At 44.0% G+C, this 17924-nt stretch overlaps 5 protein-coding genes across 8 annotated transcripts; 1 reads left to right on the top strand and 4 right to left on the bottom strand.

The window, feature by feature from the left end:
* Window positions 1-65: 65 nt before the first annotated feature.
* Window positions 66-1750, bottom strand: LOC103972674 (probable serine/threonine-protein kinase PBL23). The gene is made up of 5 exons (XM_018820136.2): window positions 1633-1750; window positions 1282-1463; window positions 975-1164; window positions 519-910; window positions 66-428 (listed from the first exon to the last, which is right to left on the bottom strand). The coding sequence occupies exons 1-5, from the start codon at window positions 1748-1750 to the stop codon at window positions 66-68; spliced, it is 1245 nt and encodes a 414-aa protein (XP_018675681.2).
* A 2065-nt stretch (window positions 1751-3815) lies between these two features.
* On the top strand, window positions 3816-7641 carry LOC135653190 (uncharacterized). 3 transcript variants are annotated; one of them, XM_065174836.1, is made up of 4 exons: window positions 3816-4089; window positions 5993-6204; window positions 6305-6755; window positions 6848-7641. In XM_065174836.1, exons 2-4 carry the CDS (start codon window positions 6086-6088, stop codon window positions 7181-7183), a joined length of 906 nt encoding a protein of 301 aa, XP_065030908.1. In that variant the 5' UTR covers window positions 3816-4089; window positions 5993-6085; the 3' UTR covers window positions 7184-7641. The 3 variants fall into 3 exon arrangements, with proteins under 3 accessions (XP_065030908.1, XP_065030909.1, XP_065030910.1); XM_065174837.1 differs by having other exon boundaries at window positions 3818-4089; window positions 6305-6695; XM_065174838.1 differs by lacking the exon at window positions 3816-4089 and having other exon boundaries at window positions 6008-6204; window positions 6289-6755.
* Window positions 7642-8037: 396 nt separating this feature from the next.
* Window positions 8038-9869, bottom strand: LOC103972439 (1-acyl-sn-glycerol-3-phosphate acyltransferase-like). 2 transcript variants are annotated; one of them, XM_018820483.2, is made up of 6 exons: window positions 9621-9869; window positions 9146-9507; window positions 8916-9065; window positions 8727-8825; window positions 8551-8658; window positions 8038-8471 (listed from the first exon to the last, which is right to left on the bottom strand). In XM_018820483.2, exons 2-6 carry the CDS (start codon window positions 9434-9436, stop codon window positions 8235-8237), a joined length of 885 nt encoding a protein of 294 aa, XP_018676028.2. In that variant the 5' UTR covers window positions 9437-9507; window positions 9621-9869; the 3' UTR covers window positions 8038-8234. The 2 variants fall into 2 exon arrangements, with proteins under 2 accessions (XP_018676028.2, XP_065030912.1); XM_065174840.1 differs by having other exon boundaries at window positions 8551-8643; window positions 9621-9865.
* Window positions 9870-14495: 4626 nt separating this feature from the next.
* LOC135653035 (uncharacterized) lies at window positions 14496-14873 on the bottom strand. Its single transcript, XM_065174445.1, has one exon. The coding sequence runs from the start codon at window positions 14871-14873 to the stop codon at window positions 14496-14498; it is 378 nt and encodes a 125-aa protein (XP_065030517.1).
* Window positions 14874-16032: 1159 nt separating this feature from the next.
* Window positions 16033-17924, bottom strand: LOC103972670 (sugar transport protein MST3-like). The gene is made up of 4 exons (XM_018820441.2): window positions 17846-17924; window positions 17414-17736; window positions 16679-17308; window positions 16033-16597 (listed from the first exon to the last, which is right to left on the bottom strand). The coding sequence occupies exons 1-4, from the start codon at window positions 17922-17924 to the stop codon at window positions 16124-16126; spliced, it is 1506 nt and encodes a 501-aa protein (XP_018675986.2). The 3' UTR covers window positions 16033-16123.

Raw genomic sequence — 17924 nt, 5'->3', positions numbered from 1 at the left:
ATGCAAGATACAGCCGCACGGATATAAGTGCTGTCGGCTCTGTTTCTGAAGCATTCATGCGTGTGTCAGATGCGTTCGATGTTTTCTTCCTTGAATCTCAACGAGTTACGGGTTTCTTCATCTTCCAACTTCGATTGAGCTTCGCCCCCGCCATCAGTAGCTGAATCTTTTTCTTCTGCTGAATCTTGAGAGGATAGGCTCCGCGAGATAGATTCTTTGGAGCTTTGAGAAGCTTCATTTGGTGGACTGGACAGATACTCCAGAGCGGTCACAACATCACTGATCAGTGGACGATTGCTGGCTTCCTCTTGTAGGCACATTGCTGCGACTGCAAGAGCTTGGTAGAGGCCTTTCAGTGGGTAATTCCCTTCCAGCAATGGGTCCGCCATTTCCACAAACCTCTTCTTGTCTTTAAACAGTGGCTCTGCCTGCACAAGAGCACCGGATCGAGCTTTCAGTCCAAGAAAGTTGGGCATTTGGCTTAGGCACAGCTAAAACATGAAATGAATTATTCTTACCCAGTGAACAAGATTCTGCTCGTTCGAAGGTCTCGATGTATCGATGGCTCTCCTTCCTGTTATGATCTCCAGAAACACGACGCCGAAGCTGTAAACATCAGACATCTTCGTTAATTGCCCCGTCAATGCGTACTCGGGAGCACAGTAGCCGTAGGTTCCCATCACCCTTGTCGAAACGTGACTCTTGTCTCCGACTGGTCCAACCTTGGCCAGGCCAAAGTCGGATAGCTTCGGGTTGTACTCCTCATCCAGAAGAATGTTAGATGCTTTGAAGTCCCTGTAGATCACGGGTGGGTTTGCTATGTCGTGCAAGTACTCCAAGCCTCTAGCAGCACCTTCTGCTATTTTCATTCTTGTACTCCAATCCAGCGGCTTCTTGTTTGAGGAAAGATCTGCAGAAACTTCCAGTGGTCATTCACGACGACTCTTGCTGGAATGGATCAGGAGATGGCTTACCGAGAAGATGATCTTCCAGTGAGCCCAAATGCATGCACTCGTAAACCAGAATTCTTTGATCTCCATCGGCACAGTAACCAATGAGATTGACGAGGTTTGGGTGATGTAGGAGACTGAGCATCAACACTTCGACAAGGAACTCTCGGTTTCCCTGTAAGCCATTCCTCTGGAGTTGCTTGACAGCTATATCCTGCAGGAGATGAATCCGGCGGTCATCGGAAGCTATCGATTGATTGGATTTACGAAGTAGTAGTAGTAGTAGTCGTAGTAGAAGAAGAAGAAGAAGAAGAAGGTGATCACGCATTACTTGATTTGTGTCCTCGAGGTGTCCTTTGTAGACTCTACCGAATCCACCTTCGCCAAGAAGGCATTCTGCCTTGAAGTTGTTGGTTGCAGCTGAGAGTTCATCGAACGTGAAAACTCGAGTAGAATTGTTGCCATTGCCTATCCGCAAGAGCTCTTCGGCTACAGATATATGCTTCTGGGTATCTGCACCAATTCAATCGAAACAATATGAAGTCTTTACCCAAACCTCGTCAAAATCAAACATATGGTGGGAATTGTTCTGAACATTTGGGCAAATTGTTTCTTGCACAATGCCGCAAAGCTATCTAATTTGTTGGCAATGAATCAACGAAAAGTGAAGATGAACACACACCCGATTCAATGGCAAGGTTGTTGACAAGGGAGGCCAGCGCGTTCCTTTCTCTTCCATCTTCCTCCTCGGTGGGCTCCTCTTGCACATCGGATGAATTGAAACAGCAGAAGCAACCCATCGACCTCTTGTATGAGTTGCTCGCCGAAGCCTCAAACACAAGTAAATTGAAGAGTATACCCTGTGGATCGACCCAAGAGTCGGTCCACTCAGGTGAAGGAATGCTGGGACGGAACCAGAACAAACAACGAAGAACCAAGTCCCAGGAACGAAAGAATGAAACAAAGACGGATGTAGGATTTGTGAGGACTTTGTCTCTGTTAATTTTGGATCGTTGGAAGTGCAAAGAAAACGATGGTCGCGGTTCATTCTTCTCTATTTAGCTTTTACAGAGGTTGAACCTAAGTTTAGCTTCCTCCACCCTCTCTCTCTCTCTCTCTCTCTCTCTCTCTCTCTCCCTATATATATATAAACTATATATATATAAAGTATAACACAAAATATATGGGCTTAACAAAGAAGAGAGCTCAGATGACACAACATCACTCCAGATAAGATCAGCCAATTCGCTATTTTGTTTCTCTCACGAAAAATATGGTTGAAAGAGTAAGCAGTAAAAGATCAGAGTCAACAAAAGATGTTGCCAACAATGTTTCGAATTCTCCAGGGCGATGAGGACTTGTCGGCAAGTATATCTACAAGGATTTTGGAATCGGATTCAATGTGGATGGATTGCACGCCTTGTTGAATAGCAGCTATGAGACCCTCCAGAACGAGTAGTTGCCTTGCAATATGGTATGTTCCGATCTTGGATAAACCTGCATTCATCCAGAATACAAGAGCCATCATTTTTTCGGAGGACAAACTCCAAGCCACCCTCATGGCTGTTCTCAGAGGAGTGGAGTGGAGAGGATTAGAATTCCTCAGAGAAGCAAGGATTCTTCTACTACATAGAACCTGTGGGGGTAGGTTTGCAGTCGTCAAAGACAGCACTGTTTCGAGCGTACCAAAGCATCAAAAAAGAAGTAGCAACGACAGCTTTGATGCTAAGATTGAAAGATGGAGAAAAGGATTCATTCGTATGCTCGTTAAGCTTTGATGCTTACTTTGTTAATTGTTAGGATTGGTAGGCGATGCCCCACTTGTCGCTCTCGGCAAACGATGGGTAATAAGAGGTTGTACGAATCAACCGTCCACATAAATTGACCATAGATGAAGGATACATAGATCAATCACTTGTTGATCATGATCGTCATGCTTTCTAGGTATAAGAACCAGCCCTTGATGTCTAAGCAGGGATTCTAGACTCTCCACACTTTGTACTCTGGTCATATCGAAAAATTCACTAAACGTCGACCTTTGTACAGGATCCCTTAGGAGGATAGAGTCTACAACAGAGCCACTAAGATCACCTCGGACCTCCCTTGGTCACCTCACTCCCTATAGCAATCGCCTCTCTCAACCATCACGAGAGCCACTTGGATGATTTTATGCTTTTGGGACAAAACTCGATCGTGTCGATCTCTAATTGATAATATCAAGGAAAATCTGAATCTCCACCTTTGACTCCTCAAAGGGGAGTAAACTGATAATAATATTTAATCTCATATTGAGAAGTGAGAGAAACAAAAACTTGTAAACCCGTTGGGTTATGTTTATCCTCGAAGGTACTTCGCTTCGGAAAGGGAACAAAATACATATTAACATAATTCATAAATCTCATGAATTCAATCGATCTTAACAAAACTAATCCAAAGGCTATTAGATAAGTAGGCTTGAAAAGATATTTTAGAAATATAAATATCATGAATGTTAAGACCTCCTTTTATAGAAAATCACGAGTGAAAATGTGATAGAATTTATATCCCACTTTGATAAGAATATAAACAAATATAGTTTTAGACTAAATCATGCGTATCCGATTTTATATAATTCTCAGTTATTTTGTCCCACCCTTTTTTTTCTTTTTTTTTATATATTTTTTTATTCCGTGTTTTTTTTTTGGAGGGTGGTTATTAGTCGGATCAAAGGCAGCCACTGCCTCGTGCGGCCATCAGGGCGGAGCGCGTGGGCAAGCCGACAGATCTGACGGCCGCCAAGCCTCGAGAAAGCCTCTTGATTCGTGCTGCACTGCCGTGGGTGGCGGGGAATGTCGTGTTTTAATGCGACCGAGACGCCATTGATGGACGCGAGCTTTTCCTCCCTAACTCGCTCCCTCTCCCACCACCTCATGTTAAGACATATATCCTCCCTTGCCGAAACTGATATCACTGCGAAAGCCAGCCCGCGAGCGAGCGACGGAGACTGAAAGTGAGGGAAAGGGATCTAGGGTTCCTCTTCTCTTCAGCTCTTGGGGCGTGATCTGGTTGTGGTGCTCGTCCTCTTCCCTCTCGGTGCTGTCCCGTCTCTTGGCCGGTTTGTTCTTCGTGGGATTCGGCCGAATGACCGAGCAGGAGAAATGTGAGTTAGGTTTTCTTTTTCTCAATCCAACAAAATTCTATCTGTCTCGAATCGGTAAAAAAACCATTTTTTATGTCCAAAATGAGAATTTTTCCCGGCTAAAGGTTGATCCTTTTGCTTCTCCTTCAATGGCTTTTGGATTTGGTGGAGATGAAAGGGTTCGGTTTTGATTTCTTAGTTTGGGTAGTGTATCGACTCGGAAACATGGGCAAAATCTTCCCCTCTTTTGTGGATCTGTATTAATTACATGAGGGTTTCTACACGTTTGGGGTTTCGAATGGTTAAGACCAATTTTTAGGGACTTATACATGTGATAGGAAGTTGGTTTACTATGAAAATTGTTTCTTTTCACTTCCATAAATTAAAACTTAAAAACAGAAATGTGGACTGTCGAGCTTGTTCGAAATGCGTGTTGCGAAAGCAAAGAGGTATCATTTAATACCCCAAAGCAAATATTTCTTTCATTCTTTACCCCTATAATACTAATATACAAATCTGTTGGTTTTACTAAGACATAACCAGAAGTTGAAGGGCAATATTTGTTTTTGACCAAGGTAGGATATACTATTTGACCAAGGCAGGTCAAATGATACTGCAAATCTAAAAGAAAATGACTATCAAATTATCACATAATTATAAAAGAACACTGTAAATGATAACTTGGAAGGACTAACAAATATTCATTCGAACACATGTTTAATGATGATCAGTAATCAATGATGGTTTTCCCTTTATCATCTGCTAATCCTAATTAGAACATCTCAACTCTCCTTTTGGAGAAGAAAAAAGTTGTGTCTTTGGTACATCATCAAAATCAAATTAGAAATATATTGGAATTGTGACAAGAAAAACCAATTTTGTCCAAATGTTTGGTTCTTCAACTCTTTAAATTTGTGTTTAAGGAGTTCATCTTCTGTTTATTCCTGTATTGGTATAATTAGTATTACCCTATTAGAAGCATGCCAATGATGTACTTCAATTTAATAATTATATTTGAATTTTAAAATTTTTAATTACTTTAATATATTATGAATAAAATGTTTAGTAAGGTACATGTTTGTGTTGGTGTGACTTCGACATACAAACAAAGACATTTTTAATCAGTGAAGAACAATTTTTTGAAGTTGTTGGGAATGAAATTTGCTTTGGAAAAGGAATTGAATTTCTTCAGGAATGGTAATTGAAATTTCATTCTCATGGCCAAACACTTGGTGGAAAAAATCAATTTCACTTTTAGTGTTCAAATCCCTCGGACCATGTCCTACCTAAGAGGTATAAGTGACCAATGCATAGTTTAGAATCAAATCACACCTTCCAATATACAATAATTTTTGGGTTTTTGGCACAACAACAATGTGAGTTTATAGTAGTAATTTGTTAGGGAAAAAGTATATTTGCAAACATTAATGTTGGATTTCACTTGTGAAATTCCTGTTAGCAATTCCATTGGCTTTCCTATAGTTGGTTAGCAGGCTTTGTTATTTAACGATGAGTAAGGAAAAATTGCATATGACATGCTGGTTTCCAAAATCGCTCCCCATCCAGAAACATGCTACTGATGAGGACCTTTTTGTTTGCCCCCTTAATTTGGAATGATTTTGGAATGTTAGATCTTTCGACGATGATTTTTTTTGGTGACTGAAACCTACATAGCAAAACTAATTCTAAGCGAAAATGGTAGCACTTGTTTTTCTACTTAGGAGTAGTACAACAGTAGTAGTGTAGTACAACTGAAACCATTCTTTGTTCAATATGTGATGTTTTGTTTGTTCGTAACATGCATGATGTGCTGGCTTAATTTTTGTTAACTATGGTCTTATGTGACTAACAGAGGTTGGATCATGTTCTTTAATTTGAAAGTACTTGGTGAGATTTTAAATGTTTCTGGGCAATTTTGTTACAGAAGAAGAGCTGACAGTTAACTAAAAAGTGGGTTCCACTGTTTCAAGGAATAATTAACCTGACAGTGTGATGCATAAACTCAGCCAGAGATAGCATGGCTCAACAGAATCAAGAGATCACCCCTGTTGATCCAGCTAACCTACCTCTAAAGCGCAAACGTGGTCGTCCTCGAAAGCATGATTATGATAATCCTAGTTGCCAACAACATCAAAGGTACCTACAGCACAAAGCTTTTGCAAACCGATTACACTTGATTCTGTTATGGAACACAAGCAACTATTAGATCTAATCCATCAGCTTGTCTTGGTCATAGGCTCGAAGCTGTTCCAGCTCAGGCTTGTCCAATTGCCGATTCTGTTCATCACTCCCAAGTTATTCCCACACGAGCTAATTCAACTGTCACTTCAAGCCATGGACCTAATGGTCTACTTGGCCAGGCAGTTTGTGGCACTCTGGATGGAACCTTTGATGCTGGATATCTGCTCACTGTTCGAGTGGCCAATACTGGAGATGTCTTGAAGGGCTTGGTGTTTGATCCCCGTCTCTGTATTCCTGTTTCAACAGAGAATGATATTGCGCCGTTGCTTGCCCCTGTGGCAACACCAAATGGAACCTCCTTTTCAGTGGATGAAACGCTTAGTGAGACACTTGTTTCAGTACCAGTGCAAGCTGTACCTACGTCTTCTGCTGCCCCTTTCAAAACTGTAAATCAATCACCTGCAACCTCTAGGCTTCCTCACACTGCTCCTCAGCTGAGTAAAAATGTAGCACCTAGTGTTGCGGATACTCAGCCATTACATATCAAGTAGCAACAAATGATTTTGACACTGAACTTGATGTCCCTCGTGCTTTGCAGGTTCAAGCTTGTATTCCCCAGACTTTACCCAAAAGCACATTGAATGATGCCAATGAGGAACCTGCACCAGCTGCATCTCAGCAGGTGGTGGTTGACGATGCGAAAGCTGAGGATTTTCTGGGCCTAGCTGCTGTTAATAAAGAAACATCTCAAATGATCTTGGATGTTCCATCAGAAGGTCTAAGCATAAAGGTTATCGAGTCCCTAGGAGTAGAACAGGGCATGCACCAGGTCAAAGAATCGTCTACGAGCATGGTTGAGGCATCAGGAGGAAACGAAAAGATGCATCAGACCAAAGAATCACCAGAACGTGTCGAGGCCCACTATGTTCACTGACATTTCAAGATTACTTGATTGAACAACTGCTAAGATCCGGAGACAGGTAATGACCAGTTTGATTTTGCAGACAATGTGCAGCAATTTATCCAATAAGAAGGAACACCTGAATGGCGAACTGAAATTCCATGGCTGATGAACTAAACCATCTGGCTCTGGCTGTACCTTAAGACTCAACTTCTTAGATGAAAACCAATGGGTAGAATAAGAAATGGTCCTACTCGTTAGAAATAATAACATAGTGCCTAAGCTCTGGTTGTTGGTCTTGCCTTATTTTGGTTGTTGTTGTTGCTGGTAGAACTTTGCTGAGCATGGGGGTGCAAGCCTTCTCTTAAAGCCTACATATGTTGATATTAGGATTGGATGGGCTAGTCTTCCCAAGAATCATTCAAGTTTTAAAGAAACAATTAACCTTGTGAAACTTACATGTTATATATATGTTCTAAGGTTTATTCTTCTGGTGCCTGTCACTGAGACCATGTTTTGTATTGGAGAGTGACCAGCCTTCAGTTTCTGCTGGAAACAAGGATCTGAAGATGTGTGTGTGTATATATATATATATATTGACCAGCCTTCAGTTTCTGCTGGAAACAAGGATCTGAAGATGTGTATATATATATATATATATGATGATGATGATGATGATGATGATGAAATAATTTAGTATGAATCTATCAGGAATGTTGTGACTACTCTTGGATTTAAAATGTCCACATTTTTCACATCACATCAGACTCTGTTGTCTTTGTCTTGGAATCACAGGTTTATCCATTCAATTATAATCCATCTTTAAGATTCACTGGTCCTTATGCATACACGCCTATTTCAGTCAATTTAAAGTCTTACAAAAAAGATGAGCAGGAAAGGTTTATTAATTGATTGTCGCATCTCTATTTCATTCGACCGACTCTCGAGCTACTTAGATTCTTCCTACTGACTGCAGATTGGAAGTATGAGACACCCCACAGCGAACGAGAGCATGTCAATTACAATCATCTATAACCACGTCATCTCGAAGGTGTAATAAAGAGCACACAATTCTACCCGTCTCCTACGCCGATGGCTTCTGTGCCTCAGGCAAGTGTTGGACATACAACGAGTGTATCATCTCTATGTACTCATTAATCTTGTCCTTCTCCCACTCATCTGTCTTTATGGGCGGAAGGTACTTCACCGTGATCGGTGCCGGTCTCACCCTCAAGCTATCCTTCCTCCAAGCTAGATGTGTGCCGGTGAGTACCATCGGAACTATCGGCAACCGCGTCTGCAGTGCGATGTGCACGAAACCCTGCCAAAAACAGAGAGAGACAGGTAGGTGGATGGCATAAGCACAAACAAGCACTTGGTGTGCCGAGTAGCTTAGCTACCTTCTTAAAGGGAAGAAGCCTCCCTGATCTGGATCGAGTGCCCTCCGGGAAAATGACGAGCGACAAGTCGTTGTTCCTTACTGCACGAGCAGCCTGAGCTCGAGAATTCTAAGTTCATTACACAAATAATATCGCACAGGTTCGTGAAGAATGTGTTGTGCAGAAGCGAGCGAAACCTCTTTCAGTGATTCGACGGCAGCAGCGGGGTCGGAGCGGTCGATGCGGAGATGCTTCGCCAACACATACAGCTGACCGAACAGTGGATACCATATAATCTGAGAAAGATAGCACAGAAACATTCGATGTCTGATGTCTGAGATTAATCTCGATGGAGTTTTGGTAGGTGAATTGGTCGCCACACCCACCTCTTTTTTGGCTATGCCTACGGTGCCGATGGGCGTCAGCCACATTACCAGAAAGATGTCGATGGGAGACGCATGATTACAGATATAGATGGCCCTCGTGGCAGAGAACTCGGATCCTTGTATCTTTATGGGATTTCCCAGAATCCACATCTGGAAGAATTAAGACAGATCATAAGAAAGAAAACACAATTAATTTGGACAATTTCCTTTTTGATTGGTTTCTTTATTACCATCAATCTGCCGGTGACGTGGCCATACAGGTTGCCCTGGCGGATCCTCTCGTAGGGCCACGGCAGCAGCAGGAGCATGATGCCCGCCCACACCGCCGTCGTCACCATCATCGTCAGGAAGCAGGCGACGACCCGGGCGCCCGACACGGCGACGCTCACCCACCCGTCGTCGGCCTTCTCCGGCCGCCTCACCGCCGCCTCCTCGTGCTCCTCCACCGACCGCACCTTCGCCTCGAGGCAGCTCTCCAGCCGCCGGCCCCTCAACAACGACCCCAGCAGCGGGTGATCCATTCTCCTTCCTTATTACAGACACCCCACCAAGTCCAACAACAAAACGCAGCAGAACAATCCAAGCCTCCTATCTGTATATTTGCATGATACACAAACAAATATACACATAGAGTGAGAGAGATGAATTGAAACTTAGAAGGTGTTCATAGGAAGAAGCAGGGGGTGTCGGTAGCAGTCTGACTACCAAATTGTGGGCGATCCTTCTCAATAGCAGGAGTGGCTGCTTCGTCCTTTGGGAGGACAAATCCGATTGTGGCCAGAAAGTGAGAGAAGATTCTGGAGAATATAAGTATGTGGTGAGCCCTCAGAGGCCCGGAGGTGGGGATGATGAGGGTATAAAAAATGTGGGACTCGATGCCACCACAAGCCACTCGTTCGAAGAAGAAGAAGAACCCGACCGAACGTAGACGGAATCCGCCGGGAGATTTTAGATTAGGGTCTTGTTGGATTCTGGTTGGATGCGCCTTTTAAGTTTATCCTGTGTGCGGAAGAGGACAAGCGGCAGCCTCACGCAACAGTGGTCAAGGTTTCGGTGGCAGCCTTTCGTCGAGACATGACGCCAACTCCGACGAGGGACACGACGACAACGACTGCGATCACGACGTCCATCTGCGCGGTCTTTGTGCGCCGGAGTCATGTGGCGTAGCCTTGATGCGGAGGCTTGATGTCGACCTGTATCCACCATCGCATGACGGGTGGAGAGTATTAGGTAGCAGATCGACCGCAAATTGCAGCTCGGTCTGACCATTTGAAGTGGCGAGATTGGGGAAGACGGTGAGTTGGTACCTATCAATTCATTTTATTTATTTAAATCATATTAATTACCTAGATAATGAAGCTTATTTTATATCGGATTTGAGCTACTATTTTTATATTTACATGTGAAGGCCGATTCAGATTGTTGAGATAGAGAGATAAATCGATTCAGATTCTAGAGCTATGTTTTGCAACGATGTGTCGACCCTACAAAAATTGAGTTTGGAGCATTTTTAATCAATGCTCATCCGATAATAAAGTCAATACTTAAGATTAGAAATTCAAATATAGTTAAACTAGTCAAAATGCACATTGGCCCATGTGCTATGCGTTATCGAAATGTACATTTAACCCATGAGCTATACGTCATCGAAATACACACTTAGCCCATGGGTTATGCATTGTTGAACTATACGCTTGACCCATGAGTTGTGCATTGTTGTTTGATTGGTTAAGACTTAGACCACATGATTAACCATTCAACCAATTGGGTCACAAGCCGTGCGAACAACCTCTTCTAATAAAGTTTTTAAAAAAGAGATACTTTTTTTGTTCCTTCGCAAAGAGGGTGGCCCATCGACTTGATATGATCTACTGGAGAGATTTAGAATTGGATTTCGAGGTTGAACAAGTCAAATTAGGAGCAACAACGTCAATTATCAGTCGTTTTGTTTGAATCCATGATCATATTGCAAATGAGCGTTGGCTCTAAGATCAACCCTAATCCTCATGATCATTATCTGAATCTTCCCCTCATTTTCCTTTTGTAAGTAGGATTTGAGTTAACATGTCTTTTTCATGCAAAATTGGATATATGTGGTAATGTGTTTCACGCTATAGAAGTGTTTGAAGCCCCTCAATGTCGAGAGAGGAAGAGGGACCAACAAACGTCCCCCAACTAGGAGAGCCGAGGTGGCGGCTCGAACTCAAAGGAGGGATGAGTCTCATTTGTAAGTACCAAAATGGCTCATCCAACAACAAACAATTAGGACTAAACAATTGTTGTTGAGGCACGCCTTGGCAAACATCCTGCTATCATCGCATCACCACCGTCATCACCATCGCCCAACTAGCATCGAAGAGGGTTCGAAGGCCCCTCATCCTCCCAAGCTCCTAATAACTCCCGAGACAATGGGAGCTAGGAAGGGCATCATCATCCAACTGCTACATCGGGCACTGTCACTTCCATCGTCGTCCGACTAATAGAAGCGATAGTATTTTGAGCCGCTTCAATGAGTTGGAGAAACCCATAATGAGTGAGGGGTGCAAAGCAAGTCTTTATCTCTTATCTGTATGAATACGTCAATATGTGACATGTTCAGCAGAGTAAATTCTCTATGAGGGGGTGTTCGATCTTCCCTTGGTTTAGCATTACGGGGCGCTCTAAGTTTTATAAGCATGAACTCCTTTCTTCCCTTGGAGGCCTCCCGAGTTCAATGTTTCTTTTCTTCGCAATCACTGACCCTATCACAATGTGACGATCGACCTTTTGCAATAGCTTTAGGAAAGTGACCGGTGGCCTTATGATAACTCAATAAAAAAATACAAAAACTTTCAACCATCGATCCACCCCATGTCAATATCTGCTCCATCGAATAGAAAATATTAGAGAATGAATATATTTTGTTATTTAGAATATTATTTTTCACCGCTCGTGAGTAGGGGAGACCGGCTATAAAAGATAAACCATGGCATAATAATTATCATTATTTTGAGAATAGGCATTAGAGGGACCTCATCGATCGGAGGCGAGAAGGTTTATCGATCAGATGGAAAGGCTCTCAATACAAGTCGATTAGATCGGTCAATCGTTCCACGTCTGCCCCACCAGCATCTTTCGGTGTCAAGAATACTCATTATTAGAAGGGTAAGAATCGAGAGGTCAAAATGTGGCCACGAAGAAGCTTCGAACGAAATAACTCAGGATAGATGGCTTCCAAAGTTCACGACACTGAGATTGAGGCTCTTTTCAAACATTTAGCAGTCGCATTCGACCTTTCCACAGCAATCCAAAACCCATTTGTCACCTTCAGGGCATCAGCAGAAGTCAATTAATCATAGTAATATCCCTTATCCAAACTTATTACCATTTGCAACGAAAACCAAAAAGGCATTCGATGACCATAGTAAATAAAGATACTAACAGGCTTCACTTTGTGCCACAGACGAATGGGTTTATCAGTAACTATTGGTAGAACAAACAGGAGCATGGATTACTAAGACGATGCTTCCAAAATATTGCTGGGATATGCCCAGAAAGTTACTTCGTAAGAATCAGCTGCTTCCGGCTATACTTCCAAACACATGCTGCTGATAAGATATATTTTGGATCCAAGTTACGTCACAATCAATGTCATGTCATGCTACCGTCAAGTCAGCAAGAGGAGCACCCTCATACGCCGAGCCAGAATTCGTACCAAGACATTGCTCGGTACATCCCATCCCGAAAAGCTTGGGACAACATCATATAGCTCCGTTCCGCACATCCCGGGACGGTGACTGCACAAAGTACCATCTCACCTCTCGAGGGTCGATCGTCACGTCAAACCCGCATATGACCGACTCTCGTACAGTAGTATAAAAGCCCCTGACTGGCATCCGACCTAAGGAGAAGAAAAAAGAGAGAACCCAATACCGATTTACTTGTCGAGGGGCCATAGTCGGTAATCACCCGACGGGAGTCTTCTGTGCAGGAAAACGATCATACCCGAAATAAGATCATCCCGATCGAGAGAGGTGTTTCTCCTCCCGGCATGTTGACCAGGATTCCGATAGAGGGCTGTCAACAAGCGTCTCGAACGAGAGCCACCAACCAGCTTCTCAATCGGGAGGCGCTAGCCAAATATTCCAGCGCTAGCATCTCGACCTGAAGGCATGATCGACCTCGGCAACCAGCTCAAACGATCGAAGACTCCCAACATCAATCCGTAGACCAAGCCGTACTGACTCATTAGTCACAATGCATCAGTTCACCAACACATCTTGTTAGTTCGCTTGTGTTAATCGCCATGCTTCATGGTCAATGATATTTGTGTTTTGACTTCATCTTGAGTTGACCATTAGAGAAAGCCAAACGAGCAATGCCTTCTTAAACCTCCACGACAAACGTGGCGGAAATATAACGCTGTCGATCGTCACGTAGAAACTAATTAGAAAGGAAGTAAGCAATTGGGATACGTGCATTTTTTGGGAACTTGACTTATTAGGTTAGGAATCAGAAGACCTTTATGGAACTCAATTCAATAATTGGATCCAACATGTCAAAAAAGTCAATTTAATTGTTCTCAAAATACCAAAATGACTGTTATTAAACTCCCTTCGTTCTATTAGGATCGTTGGAAAAAAAAAAAAGTCCCGTAATGTTTATATTTTTATTCTTAGAATTTTTGTTATATATAACACTAAATTTATTTATTTTTAATATATAACATGTGGTTTGACCGATTGGTTCAGCGATTTGACTTGTGACCTATCCTTTGACCTAAAACTATGAGCAGCGATATTGACCATGGAATAAAATTTCCTTTGCAAAAGTATAAGTAGATGCTAAGCAACGGAGCCGCCTTCACCATTTACCCTTTGCAAATTAAAAAAAAAAATATATATATATATATATATTATATAACATGAAGTCTAGTCTATCTTCAATTGGAATTGGATATAGGAAGTCTAATCTATTAAAAAAAATAATGGTACAATATGACTTATGAGTACACCTAAAAGAAAAGGTTGAATTATAAAGTGGATATTGAAATCTACACAGAAAGAATTTCTATGTAATTTGATTAATTTCATATTGAAAGTGGATAAGACTATAATTGACTTATAAATATTCGATAGATATATTATTCTCAATTTTAATTTAAATATTTGACGAGTGATTTGGGTTCAATGAAATTGACAAATCAATTAGTGCTTGGTTAGCTCAGATATTTATTTTATTATTTATAAAATTAATTTATAAGGATCTGATAGGTGTATTATTCTTAGTTTCAAGTTAAATATTTTAACTAGTGATTTGGATTCAATAAAGTTAAAAGATCAATTAATCCACCAGGATCACTCACATTGGATCTTTACTTCAAGATTTGTGCTACAATCCATTTTCTCACGTGTGATAAGATTCAATTCTAACACATCGAATTGATGGACGGATTCTCGATACCAACATGCAGAAAAATAGATGTAATGGCAAAACCATCCCTCCTTTCTCACGATATATTCTTCATATACACCATTTGTATAACCTGATGGGACTTCTTATCTGCATTGATTTATATATATATATATATTCTCGGTGAAACTATGTATCGATCTCATCATGCTCGGCTACTTCCGGTATACGCTGCAGTCTCGGCCTCCACTTCCGGCTTCGACGCGCATGGCCGACGACTCCTCTGCTGACGACATCGGCGAGGAGGGCGTGGCGGGGGGCTAACAAGCCTTGTGTGTCAGAGCGCCTCAGCAATTCCTGCAGTTGCTTCCTGGTGATCTTGATCTTGACCACTCTAGAAGAGAGCTCTCCATCCTCTTTTCTGCAATTAGCCTTCTCCTTGAGATTCTCCAAGGCCCTCCTCGCCTTTCCTTGGGTGCACCGCTGGACACTCTCTGGCTCCACCAATCCCCGGTCCTCATCGTCCACTGCCGAGGTCACGACCCGGTAGCTGCTGCAATTCCCCATTCTTCTTCGATGAGTTTGTTTGTTGTAACCCAAGAGAGACCGTAACGAGTAGTTGTTAGAAGGGGTTGCATGTTAGGTCTATATATATCGATGCAGGAAGAGGAGGAGTTTTAGGATAAGAGTCGAGGTTGGGGAAGAGCTGATCGATGACATTCATGCACACGTGCCATTAAGCTTCTCTTACTAAGTATTCTCTACTGTGCTGGAATCAGTCAGCAATCTTTTCATCTGTGTTAGGGATTAGTCTGGTCCGCTGTCGGATATGGACTGGGCATGCACCATCTGTGACAATGAGAGAGAGAGAGAGAGAGAGAGAGAGAGAGGGGGGGTTGAAGTCTCGGAGGGCAGTATTTATTGACCTGCACAACGTAACTTGACGAGCCTTCCACCGAGGTAGGGAGCACGTGTCTTACGATCGACACGTGAGATCTAAGCGTCTCTACTTTGTTCTCCATTTTCGTGGAAGGTCTCACAGGCGACTTTGTTCTGCATGACCCCAAAGCTTGGAGAATGGCTTCGACATCTGCATTCGACTGAAGCTCCTCCAATTTTGCATTGAAGAGGTCGGCCATGGAGGACCACTGCCTTCTTCCTCGTCTTTTGTCAAGCTCGTTTATTCAGACACTGAAGCGTGTGCAGAGATCATCGGACGGTCTGCAACAGCAGATGGCGGCAATGGATCGAAGGAGGAGACACGGCGCGGCTGGAGAGGAAGCAGCCGATGACGGAGTGGACCGAGGGGTGGTCGAAGGAGAAAAGGGGTTGCAGGCAGGCGAGAAGACGATGAGCGCGAGCTCGGCGCCACACAGGAGGGAAAGCTCCTTGACCTTCTTGGAGAGGCCGGCTCGGCGCCCTTGCTCTCGATGCGCTTGAGCTCGATGTATGAGCTCGTCTCCTCCTGCCTGACATGATTGGTAAAGCAATATATCGATCTGTGTGATTTAATATGGTGAGTTAGCGGATGTACAAATGGAGGGAAATCAACCAACGACAGTTTGGACTTTTCAGATTTGGTGTTGGAGAATGAATGTGTGTAGAAAAGGTCGATGTGAAAGCACTGATTTAAAATATTTACATGTTTTAATACAGTGTCGACGGATCAAAGATATAGTGGAATGCATAAATCAACGAGGTATCAAGTGGTGCATTGCATGCTCGATCGAGTTGCAACCGTTCGATAGCATCTGATTTTATGTAGCTATCCATCTCCAAGCCGGCCTCAACTTTCCGCCGTGTTCTATTTCGTTCGTTCACGCATCTTCAATTCTGTCGTCGACCGATTCGGAGTTCCCGACATGAACGTCCTCGTCGGAGATGAACTTGCTCCAGAACCAATGCTTCTTCCAGACCAGAGTTATCTCTTCGATGGGTACGCTCTTGGTCTCGGGCAAAAAGAAGGCGATGAAGGCAGTCATGATCGCCACCCACCCGGCGAAGAAGTAGAAGAGGCCAAACTTGAGGTGACACAGTGCGGTCAGAAACACCTGGGCGATCAAGAACGTGAAGAACATGTTGACGGAGACGGTGATGCTTTGCCCAGCCGAGCGGATCTCGAGGGGGAAGATCTCACTTGGTACCAACCACCCCAGAGGCCCCCATGACCATGCAAAGGCTGCAACGTAGAAGCAGATGAAGAGCACTATGATGCTGGCGTAGTTCTTTGTTACATCGGTGGCCACACCGCTGATCCCAAACTTGAACGCAATTAGACTTCCCACCACCAACTGCGCCACAAATCATTCCGACATTAATCATCTGCACAATCGACGAATTTGTGAAGTGATCGATCCAGAAATGATCCCTACCTGAGATAAGAGCATTTGTGTGCCTCCTTGCAAGAAGAGCGCTCTGCGTCCAAGCTTGTCCACGGTGGCGATCGAGACGAAGGTGGCGAAGACGTTCACGATGCCGCTGATCACTGCCGACGCGAGGGAGGCCTCGCTGCCGAAGCCGATGGTTTTGAAGAGCACGGGAGCATAGAACATGATGACATTAATGCCGGTGAGCTGCTGGAAGAAGGGGATCAGAATGGCTATGGTGAGCTGCGGCCTGTACTTCCTCTGCAATATGTTGGACCAAGGGTGGTCGACGCTCTTGGCCTCATCGCTGGCCGCCACGAGGTCGTCGTACTCGTCTCGGACGTCTTCGGTGCCACGGATTTTGCGGAGCATGGCCTTGGCCTCTTCGTCGTGGCCGCGCTCGATGAGCGAGTTGGGAGTGTCGGGCAGCACCAGCGAGCCGATGGTGATAAAGAGGGCCGGAACCGCGGCGAGCCCGAGGCTGACGCGCCATCCCCAGCCACCTTTGATCGAGGCTGTCCCGTAGTTGACGAGATTGGCGGCGAAGATTCCAATGGTGATCATGAACTGGAAGCCGATGTTAAGAGTGCCCCGGAGATCAGCAGGTGCCATCTCGGAGAGATAGAGCGGCACAGCCTGCACGCAAGCACACGACAGAGCAGAGCACAGTCAAGAATACCGGGTTGCGTCCCGACTCGTACAGGGATGATTCTCTTGGAGCAAATAAATCGATCGTTTTGCCTGATTCGCGAAGCCAATGCCGATGCCGAGGAGGACACGGCCGAGGATCAGCATCAGGACGTTCATGGCGGCGCAGTTGATGGCGGAGCCCAGCAGAAAGGTTATCCCTCCGGCGAACATGGACCACTTCCTCCCGAACATCCTCGTCACCGTCGACGCAAGGAAGGATGAAAGGAGGGCGGCCACATACAGAGAGGACGTGAAGAGAGTCAGCAACTGGCTGTCAAACTTGCAGTATTGGTTGGTGCTCGAGTCTGCCATCTGCTTCTTGTAAACCGACGGAAAGAAACGCGAGAGGAAGGAATCCATCGACGTCACTCCACCTTCAACCACACAGGAGGTATTGCGTTAGATGAAGCCCCATGTTTTTAGCAGAGTAAGCATGCTCCGTTAGAATCGAATACAGGAGGACTAAGATAAGGATAAATGTACCAGAAATTCCAATGTCATAGCCAAAAATAAGGCCGCCGGAGGAGGCGGCGATGCAAGTCAGGAAGACGAAGAGCGTCAT

This window comes from Musa acuminata, chromosome BXJ3-11, assembly GCF_036884655.1.
Source record: "Musa acuminata AAA Group cultivar baxijiao chromosome BXJ3-11, Cavendish_Baxijiao_AAA, whole genome shotgun sequence".
NCBI classification, from domain to species: Eukaryota; Viridiplantae; Streptophyta; class Magnoliopsida; order Zingiberales; family Musaceae; genus Musa; species Musa acuminata.
Note: the sequence above shows the minus strand (reverse complement) of the source record. Positions and strands in the feature narration are given on the sequence as shown.